This window comes from Citrus clementina, unplaced genomic scaffold (assembly GCF_000493195.1).
Source record: "Citrus clementina cultivar Clemenules unplaced genomic scaffold, Citrus_clementina_v1.0 scaffold_1, whole genome shotgun sequence".
NCBI classification, from domain to species: domain Eukaryota; kingdom Viridiplantae; phylum Streptophyta; class Magnoliopsida; order Sapindales; family Rutaceae; genus Citrus; species Citrus x clementina.
In genome coordinates, this window is record NW_006263303.1 from 7,675,628 (window position 1) to 7,686,188 (window position 10,561).

Genomic DNA, 10,561 nt, shown 5'->3' on the forward strand with positions numbered 1-10,561 from the left:
AAACTTTTTGTACCCGGGCCAAACACTAACATAGCTGAACAATTTTGGATCTCGGAACAAATAAGAAATCTTATGCTAATGCAGCTGAGACAGAAACACAATCGGGAGTTCATACACATAAACACACAAAAATTTTGCAGCTGAGACAATTCCAGCACTAGTAACACTTCCACCAGAAACAATTCCAACAGCAAGACAATTCCAGCACCAGTAACACTTTCACCAGCAACAATTCCAACACCAAGACAATTCCAACACCAGTAACACTTCCACCAGCAACAATTCCAGCAGCAAGAAAATTTCAGCACCAGTAACACAAACACAATCAGCAATAAGAAAATTCCAGCACCAGTAACACACAAACACAATCAGCAACACGACAATTCCAGCACCAGTAACACACAAACACAATCATCAGCAAGACAATTCTAGAATAGTAACACACAAACACAATCAACCGCAAGACAATTCCAGCACCAGTAACACACAATCACAATCAACAACAAGACAATTTACTAATGATATTACTAAATCAGCATATATTACCCTAATCAATGCAATTTTACAAGTTGGGGAAATAATCATTTCCCAATCAACCAAAATCTCAATCAGCTAAAATAATCATTCCATTTCCTTAGGTCCAGAACTATCAGTGATGGCAACGGAGACCTGGGCAAGGGAACCATGGTCTGGCGGTTGTCACATGACTGTGATTGCCAGCTGTCGCGTGTGAGTGGATGAGGAGGGTCGTTCATGTTACCGTTGTGAGTGCCGGCTTTCGCGTGACTGTCGATGATGGCAACAGAGATCTCGATTGAGTGATGGCGGTGGTCTGTTGTTTGTACTGGCTGTCGCGTGACCGTCAGTGATTGTAGCTTTTGTGAGTGTGAGGTAAAAGAGTGTGTTTTCAATTCGAGGTGGTGGTCTGTTTTTGTTTCTATGGTTCGAGGTGCAATTCATCAAAAGAAAGGAAAGGAAAAATGTGTTAAACGCACCGTTTTTAATTTAATCAAAATGGTGCGTTTTAAATTCGGAGCCCGATTCAAGGTTAAAGTTGAGGTAAGTAGTAGCGCTAATAATTGCATGCTAATATGTAGCTGACTCTTTTGTTACCTTTATTGGCTATATAAATTCATAATCAGCTTGTCAATGTTTTTATCCAAGCTTCAATATTCCCTTTATTTTTGTGTAATTTTCTCTTAAATGATTTCTTAGATTTTATTACTTTCTTTCATTTAGCAATGGAGGCTTTGGGTCAACAAATTGCAGCAATGAGGCAATGCTTCTTTGATGAGGTTTAATTTCTTTCACTCTCACTATTCTTCTTATCTCGAGCTTTAATGAATTTTGTTTTGTTTTTTTTTTAATGGATTTTGTTGCTTGTTACTCTTTCAATAAAATATATTTTGGAAGGTTTACATCTTACTGTATACGTAAACAATATCTTGATTTTACTATAGTCATGAATAAACAAGCTTCTATTTGTCAAAATGGATGGAATTTTTTTATGAAAATAATCATTTTTATTTTATATATTTTACGAAATCTATTTCCACAATTTTTTTTATTCTTTTTCCTTTTTGACCAATCCAAAAGTTTTAGACAAAAGGTTAGCGCTGCAAGGGCAAACACCCCCGGTTTAAAAAAAAAAAAAAAGAACTCTGAAAAGATAAGAGTCTTAGTTGAAATTTACTATTTATGTTTAAAAAATTATTTTTTACCTCTCATTTTATAGATACTATATTTCGGCGTCTTTAAATGTGTAATTTCTTCATTTTAACCCCATTGAACCAAAATACTAATTCCGCCGAAGACCAAATTAGAAACCAATTCTTGTATATGTTGTCCACTAAAGCTTCAAGAAAACAATTGTTAATGGAGATCATAATCGATGTATATGATTATTATGATCTCAAATGTTTTGTTAATGATAATAAAAATAATAATGTAGGCTATTTTCTTATTAAAAGATTACGTATATTAAAAAGAAATTAACAGTGAATGCTCCTTCTTCCAGGAAATATTGAATAGGTATTTTATTCAGCTTGAACAACTTGAAGAGAACAACCATGGTTTCGTTGAGGATGTGTTGAATGTGTACTTTAGGGACTCAACAAGAAGATTGGCTAATATTGAGAAAGAATTGCAAATTAAGCTTATCAATTTCTAATCCTATTTACCTTGATATTATTTTATGATGATTTTTTTTATTGTTATTATTGTAATTTAATTATAGATAATGATCATTTACAATATATTCTGCAGGCAAAAGATTAAAGTCAATTATGTTGAACTGGATAGGTTCTTTTATAATTTGAAGGAAAACAGTGCTAGGTACTACCGTATATGAAAATAAAAGAAAATTGACTCAAAATTTTGCACTTTCTTATGTATACAAGTCTTATAAAGGTGCATGTTCGGCCGCACCTAAACATAACTTTACATACAAGTATTCTTTTTAATCATTTCGTTTTATGCTAACCATTATTTACTATATTCATTATTCATAATTCCAGCGTTGGTGCTAACAATGTAAGGAATGAAGTTAACAAAACAAGAGCACTCTACAGGGCAGCAACTCTGGAAGAGTAATTTTATTATTTTATCCAATATTTGTTTTCAATTATCATGATAAATCAGAGAATGAATGAATTTATACTTTACAGCATAGCATTTTGATATTAATTATATAATAGGGTTGCAATAACGTGAGCAGGGCAAAGGTCTCCCTAGAGCAGCCGAAGGTGGAGCACTCCACTACGAAAGACAAACTCAAGGCTTATTTTGAGGTTTAATTATTAATTATCCCATAAATAGAATTTTGTTGCGTAAATTTATTAATAATAAACTAAACGAATTTTCTTTTTCAATTTCTTTTAACAGCTGGCGGCTCAACTTCGAGCTGACGCTGATTAGAGAACTGGGCATCAAAAAAAAAAAAAAAACCCAAGATGAAGTGATATTAAACAGAGTGGAGGTTGCTGTTTGGTCTGAGCAAATCAACCATTTTCTCTTAGGAATTTACCTTTTATGCTTTTGTCTGTTTTTCATTTTAGTGTAATGAGCTCACAGCTAGTTTTTCAAGGGGTTGTCTTTTGTAATAAAGATTGTTCATGGTTTAGGTGACCCTTTGTTGCTTTTTAAAGTTCTTTTAACCTTCAAAACTTCATGTTGCAATTAATTGTGCTTTGTGTTCAATATATTCAATCTCTCATGGTCTCATGGCCAAAGTTACTAAGTTGAGAAAAGATTAAGCCGTTAAGGAAAATTGTTACAATAATTACACTCGCTTGACCACCCATTCCTTGATTATTTTAATAAGTTTATTTTGATCTCTATGATCTATAAGTTGATTTTGATCTCTATGATTGAAGGGTAGCAAGATTGAAAAAGGCCCCTCGCATGTGCGTTAATTGAGCATAGGTACCTCTTTCCACTACTCTCCCATCAGCAACCAAAGCAATGGAGTCAAGCTTTTTAATGGTGTTAAGCCGATGAGCCACCACAATTGTGGTTCTTCCCATCATAATTCTGTCCAATGCTTCTTGAACAACTTGCTCAGATTGCACGTCGAGTGCACTTGTAGCCTCATCAAGTAATAGGATCGTCGGGTTACGAATTATAGCTCTTGCTATTGCAATTCTCTGCCTTTGCCCTCCTGATAATTGCACTCCCCTTTCGCCGCATTCAGTTTCATATCCATCTTTTAAAGATCTACAGCAAATACAAGTAGCAGCCCAATAAAAATTTTAGTATACTTTTGCCAATTAGGTGCTAAAAGATTACTAGTTAGCAAATGTGCTTACGAGATAAATTCGTGAGCATTGGCAGCCCTAGCAGCTTCCACCACTTCGTTTTCCGAAGCATCAAGCTTTCCAAACACAATGTTGTCACGTATGTTGCCAGCATATATCACTGGCTCTTGGCTGACGAGTGCCGTATGCTTTCGGTACCAGTGAACATCGAGCTCCCTTACATCCATCCCATCAACTCTAACTGATCCTTGTTCAACGTCATAAAATCTTTGAATCAATCCAATTACTGTTGATTTTCCACACCCACTTTTCCCAACAAGCCCAACACTTGTTCCTGGCTTCACCTCCATGCTGAATTGCCGTAAAACCAGAGCATCTGGCCTGCTTGGATATGCAAAATCAACCCTTCTCATCTCTATCTTTCCAGATATTTTTTGTAACTTGCTTCCACGTGTGCCATCCCCTGCCTGATATATAGAATTACAAATGAATTATTCTTATATAAAACTTATGCTATAATGAAACCTGTACATATACGTATATATATATGTATATATAAAGAAAAATTTTACTTACTTGCGAAGACCCTGGAATCAAGGATTGCCGGTCAAGAATCTTGAACACAGATGCGACCGCAGTGGAGCCCTTGGCTAGATCAGAAGTCATGCTTCCTGCTTCAGCAATAACCTTTCCAGTGCTTACTAATATGAAAAATGTTTTAAACACATCCCCAGCTGATATTTGTCCCTTCTGAACCAATGTGCCACCGTACCAAAAATCCAAGGCCCATGACATAAAAGTTAGGCACTGGGCCGACCCCATACCAATTCCTGCAAGCCATGACTTTTTCCTTGCCTGCTTTCTGGGTTCCTCTTGAGCTTCATCGAAGATTTGAAGAACCTTTCCAGCACTTCCGAATGAAGTCACAATTCTGTGATTAATGACTGCCTCCACAGCAATTTGAGTGCTGCGATTTTGTGCCTTAACGAAATTTGTCGAAACACTTGAGAGCAGTACTTTTCTAGTGTAGAAACATAGAATTGTGAGTGGCTGGACTGCTATCATAACAACTGCTAATTTCCAAGCCACAACTAGCCCCATGATCATTGCAATGGCGACAGCAGAAGTAGTTTGAACTAATAAAGATACTCTGTCTGCAACTAGGGACTTAACCATAGATGCCTCATTGCTCAATCTGGAACATAATGCCCCACTTGAGTTTTGCTCTTCATCGAACCAAGCTGCTTCAAATGTAAGAATCTTTTCAAGCATTCTTAACCTGATTCTCTTGGTTAGTCGGCCACCCATATAAGCAAAATTGTAATGTTGCAAAAGATTAAAAGCCAGAGAAATCAAGGAAAGAGAACAGAAAATGAGTGAATATGTACGGATTCTTGATTGCATTTCACTGTGACTTTTAGCAAAGAAAGCAGAGATCATGCCACCAATGGTCAAGGCATAGGTAGGTTGCACTGAGCCAACGGCTATAGCTGAAAGGCTTCCGATTAGGCCTTGTTTCCATTCAGGTGCGTTTAAAGAGAGCAGCCGGAAGAATGAAGGAGGCAGGTAAGTTACTGGCTGCGGGCTATCAATGACGGGTAATGGCGAAGCAAAAATAGCTGGGCTAGATCTTGCTGCACTAAGCCGGCCACCACTACTTCTTGTAACAGATGACACATGTGTTTCTGGGATTGTTTCTTGGTCATCACAGCTGAATTGTCTCTGCAATTTGGCCATTTTTGCATAGGGACCATCTATTCTGTTGATGAGATCATTGTGTGTGCCTATTTCTACCAAGCAGCCATTGTCAACTACTGCTATAAGGTCTGCATTCCGGACTGTTGAGAGCTTATGTGCCACCACCTGACATGTCAAATAACTATCAGAAATATTTAAAGTAATATTTATTCATATTTCACTTTAATATTGGATCAAGGAGCTCTCCCTTTAGTAACTGGTTGCAAGCAAAATGAGACACGTTATTGAAAAATATGGAAAGGTATATGTTAAAATTGGAACTTATCATAATTTTAATAGATAAATCTACATTGGTAAAACTTTTCCGCGAATGGTATTTGAAGTGTGCAACTGAATACATTATCTTGAAGATTAACTTTCTCTATTGTCTCAACTTTATTTAATTAAAATTTACTTTCAATTTAAGTCAGATTAAAATTGAAGCTTTATAACTTTTAACTTACATATATAAGAATAAAATTATTAAATGTCAAAAAAATTACTTTTTAGTGATTGGTAAGCGCAAATGTAAATGGATGTTTACTAAATATTCTAATTGTTGTATTTTCAAATTGACATAAAGTACAATACGTTTGACCAACAAATTTTGATAGCAATATTTACCAGTGTGGTTCTTCCCAAGGAGGCCTGATCAAGGGCATTTTGCACCAATGTCTCAGATTCTGAGTCAAGTGCGCTTGTTGCTTCATCAAGCAGAAGAATCACGGGGTTCTTGATAATGGCTCTTGCTATAGCAATTCGCTGCTTTTGTCCGCCTGATAAAAGTGCTCCCCTTTCACCAACCTATTGCACATGAAGATCATACATGTTGTTAGAACTATTCTTGAAGTCTCTTATTTGATAAAAACTAATCTTGATTACAAGAAACTGTATGTTGTTGATTTTGCAATTACCTTTGTTTCGTACCCTTCTGGAAGCTGCCTTATGAAATTATGAGCATTTGCAGCCGTGGCTGCAGCAATAACTTCATCCATGGTAGCATCAAGCTTCCCAAACATTATGTTATCCTTTATTGATGTCCCAAACAACGCGTGCTCTTGACTCACAAGACCCATTTCCCTTCTAACCCATTTCAACTGGAGCCTTCTAATATCTACACCATCAATCCTCACAATCCCATCATCGGCATCATAAAACCGTTGCACAAGGGCAATTGCAGTTGATTTGCCACTTCCGCTAGCCCCAACAAGAGCCACGGTTTTTCCTGCTTTAACTTTGAGATTGAAATCTTTGAGAACAATGGAATCAGGACGAGAAGGGTACGAGAATTTGACATGCTCGAATTCTATTTCTCCGCGAACTTCATCTAGCACGAGTCCTTTTGTGTCTTCGCCATCAATTTCTGGAACCCTATCTATCCTGTCGAATATTCTTGAAGCCGCAATTGAAGCTTCTGTGAAGTACTTCAGTTCAGGAAGTGCTGATCCCAGGGATCTGCATTACATTCACCACAGCACAAAATTATTATAAAGAGGACGTCCATAAATACATGAGCAATTAGACAAAGATAATTATGCAAGATCCTCATATGAGGGCAATAATATGAATATTAAACTTTGTTTGCACATAACTCCTTCATTAATATATCATGTTGAGCTAGTTTCTTAATTATTTTCTTTCCTTCCTATTACGTGCACAAATTTTTCTAGTGAAGATCTTGCTAATGTGAGTCATAAGGATACAATAATAAGTAGACCCCTAGCATCAAGAGTCTTGAGAGAGATCTCAAAATTGATTGAACTTGACAATTTACGGTGCATCAAATGTCAAAAAATATAGGAAAGTATTAGCATACTTGTATTGCTAAAACAAGCTATGGCATCAATACATATCTGAAAACAAGAATTGCTTTTATCAAGCTTTGGCATAAAGACAAGTTCAACATATGTCAATCTCTTAGCCACTTCTTCTTCAAAAGAGGTAGTCACTTACAATAAGACATGTACACTTAGCAGATCCACTACATGAGATGCCTAATTTGACAGTAAATTGTCAATCGACAAGGGAGTGGGTGGAAGAAAAAGAAAGATATAAATAGCTAAATGCAATTGACTTCTTTCTTCTGCAAAGTGGCATAATAAAGATTCCTCTAAAGCAACAGATTTCCTGGTGGAATAAAAGACTTTATGAGATCAAAAGAATCCAATAAAGGCAAACACCACATATTATTTATCTTTATATGCAAACTCTTATTCATTGATCAGTACAAGGTCTACAAGCTTACAGTGAGAATTAATTAATCAAAGTATAGGACTTTAATTTCTAAAGACTTCCTCTAATCATTAAGATCAAACAGGCAATATAGCTACCCAATTATAAGTTCTACATATATTTATTCCTTGCACCACAAAAGATAAAGGTCCATCCCTCAATAGTGATCATCAAGCTTAAAATAGCTATATAAAACAAGTATGTAGTATTATAAATTTTCACTTGGCTTATGAAGGAGCTATATTTTATGAAGTTTTTTGTTTATAGAATGAGGCTTTAGAAATGATATCTAGTTCCTGGAGGATTCCACAAAACTATTCGGATCAAGATTCGCTCATTAAATAAAATTCAGATGGATGACTATTGGAATCATATTTCGTCATTTATAAACAATTGTGATCTTTAGAAGCTCACAATAGCTTAGATCCTAAGGGAATATTCCTCATTCAAAGAACCCTAGTCATTAAAAAATCCATCGTACGAATGATCACAATAAAGGAGAGAAAGTTGAAGACGTACAGTCCGCTCAAAATGAAGGAAATGCCAGCAGCATAGATCTTTCCACCTGTTTCTCCTTTGAACATGACCAGATGACTTCCGTACCAAGCAAGAAAAGCCCATATCGCAAAAGAAAGCCCTGTACTCCCAACAGCCAAACCCTTAGCTGTCCCTTGCTTGATTCCAAGCTTTGTTGTACTATCCAATATTGCTTCATACCTGTCAATGATCCTCCTCTCAGCAGAGAATGAGTATACAGTCTTAATAGAGCTCAGAGCCTGCTCTACAATTGCATTCGCTTTGCCATACTCCTTGTATGCCTTTTTTGAAAGATATATAAGGTATTTCCCATAGATCATTCCAGGAATGATCAGGAGAAGCAGCGTTGGAAAGGCAACCAGAGACAATCTCCATGAAAAGTAAGTTGAAAATGCAAGTCCTGATATGAACACTGAAGCGTTCATAACAAAAATGGGCACCTGATCAAGTTTTGAAATTTTAAACTCATTAGATAAAAAAACGTTATCTGATTTTAGAGTGTTTGATAATAAGTGATCAAGATGACCAAGCTGTACCTTTTCACTGAGAAGTTCTTGTATGAGAGAAGTGTCTTTTGAGATGCTGTTAATGACCTCTGAAGTAGTAGTTGCATCTTGTGAATCAAAAAATCCAACTTCTTGTCTGAGAACAGCTTCCAAATACTTGTACCGAATCTTCACCACTTGCCGTTCGCTTGTTTTGCTCCAACAATAACCCTCTGTAAAGCACAAATTAATTAAGATTGATGAGTTCCAGAATAAGCCATTCTAGGGTTTCATAAAAAATGACCTCATTTTTCTCTCCGTGACTTAAACTCTGAAGCAAGTGAAGTAATTAATGTTTTGTCTTCTTACAAAGTTACCAAGTTATTAGTACTGATTGAGTGAACATTAAAATTTTCCGAACATGCCCTTGTTATCCTCAAAAAATGTTGGAAAAAGAGAGGTTTTTGAAATTACCCAAGAAAGCCACCACCATCACTGCTAATCCCAAGTACACAAAATACAAGCTGCACTGTTAAGGAAGATTGAAAAAAGGGGAACATGTATTGAGTGAGTGAGACCGTAAGCCGTAAAAATGTTTGGAATAGAAATAAGAATGAAAATGAAAGTGTGTTTTGTTGACTGCTTAGTAATCGCTAGCTTACTTTTTCAACCTCGTCTAAGAAATTCTCATGATGATTTTGTTGGCTCTGAGTCTGACCAAAGCCCAAGCTATTCATTATGCGGCTGGCGAAGACCAGTAAACAGTTTGTGGACATGCCATCTCCAATAGCACCCACGGTGCCCAACACCATTAGCAAAATATCTGTCCTATCAGCAAATCTGAAAATTATGCCTATGTTGTTTTTGTTCTTCTCTCTTCTCATTATCATCTCTCCTTTATTCTCTGACTCATTCATCTCATCAGAGGAACCGATTTTGCCTATGAGCTAGAATATTGGTAGAGTACTAAGACAAAAAGCAAAAAGATGAAGTGTTGTTTGGGCGGAAAGGACTTGATATGTTCAAAAGACACACCCTACATTTCTGCTTATATATATATAGGTACAAGGGGTAGTGATGACCGGTGACTTTCCCTGAAGCAACCATTTGTGTCGCATGCTTTTTTTTTTATGTGGGGTTTTCAATATATATATATATATATATGTATATGTTTAATGAGGTTAAAGGTAATCATTCTTTTTTATGTCTTTGGTGGTGCCATCTTACTTTTTTATAATACTACCATATTAGAGAAGCAAGGATATGAAAACTATTTCGTTAATGGGCTTTTTTTATATTAAACTTACCGTCCCTTTCTTTACATGTCGTTTTTATGATGTGAGATTCGCTTTCAACACACGTCGTTTATGTCTGCTTTTATTTAGCTATTGAATTTGATCCTGGGTAAAAGGTGTTGGGATATTCCTAACTTTGGCTCTCATGGGTCCAAAATATTATCCCACCAAAATTATCAAAAAGATATAGTCCCAAGTTGTCTAGAAGATAATCGTAATAATTTAATTTACGAGTTGTCTAGCAGATAGATCATAACTATTCTTAGTTAATATTGGATAATAAGAATCGGTTTTTTATTTAATTCTTGTAATATAGAATAGTAGTGTGGATTCATTTATTGGTGAGTCATTATATAAAAATTTATGGGATCTAACTCAAAAGCTACCTCTAGAATTGAGAATTATCTCCATGCTTATATTTTTTGTTCAATAACTATTCTCAATTAATGTAGCATAATATACTCAACAGAAAGCATGGTCAAGGATTAATACCTTTTTTTCAAAATTGGTGAAAGGAAAA

At 35.9% G+C, this 10,561-nt stretch overlaps 1 protein-coding gene across 1 annotated transcript; it reads right to left on the bottom strand.

The window, feature by feature from the left end:
- Window positions 1-3,362: 3,362 nt before the first annotated feature.
- LOC18055440 (putative ABC transporter B family member 8) lies at window positions 3,363-9,646 on the bottom strand. Its single transcript, XM_006451224.2, has 9 exons — window positions 9,409-9,646; window positions 9,221-9,275; window positions 8,798-8,979; window positions 8,244-8,701; window positions 6,407-6,947; window positions 6,117-6,296; window positions 4,332-5,618; window positions 3,807-4,222; window positions 3,363-3,714 (listed from the first exon to the last, which is right to left on the bottom strand). The coding sequence occupies exons 1-9, from the start codon at window positions 9,634-9,636 to the stop codon at window positions 3,363-3,365; spliced, it is 3,699 nt and encodes a 1,232-aa protein (XP_006451287.2). The 5' UTR covers window positions 9,637-9,646.
- Between the last annotated feature and the right edge of the window lie 915 nt (window positions 9,647-10,561).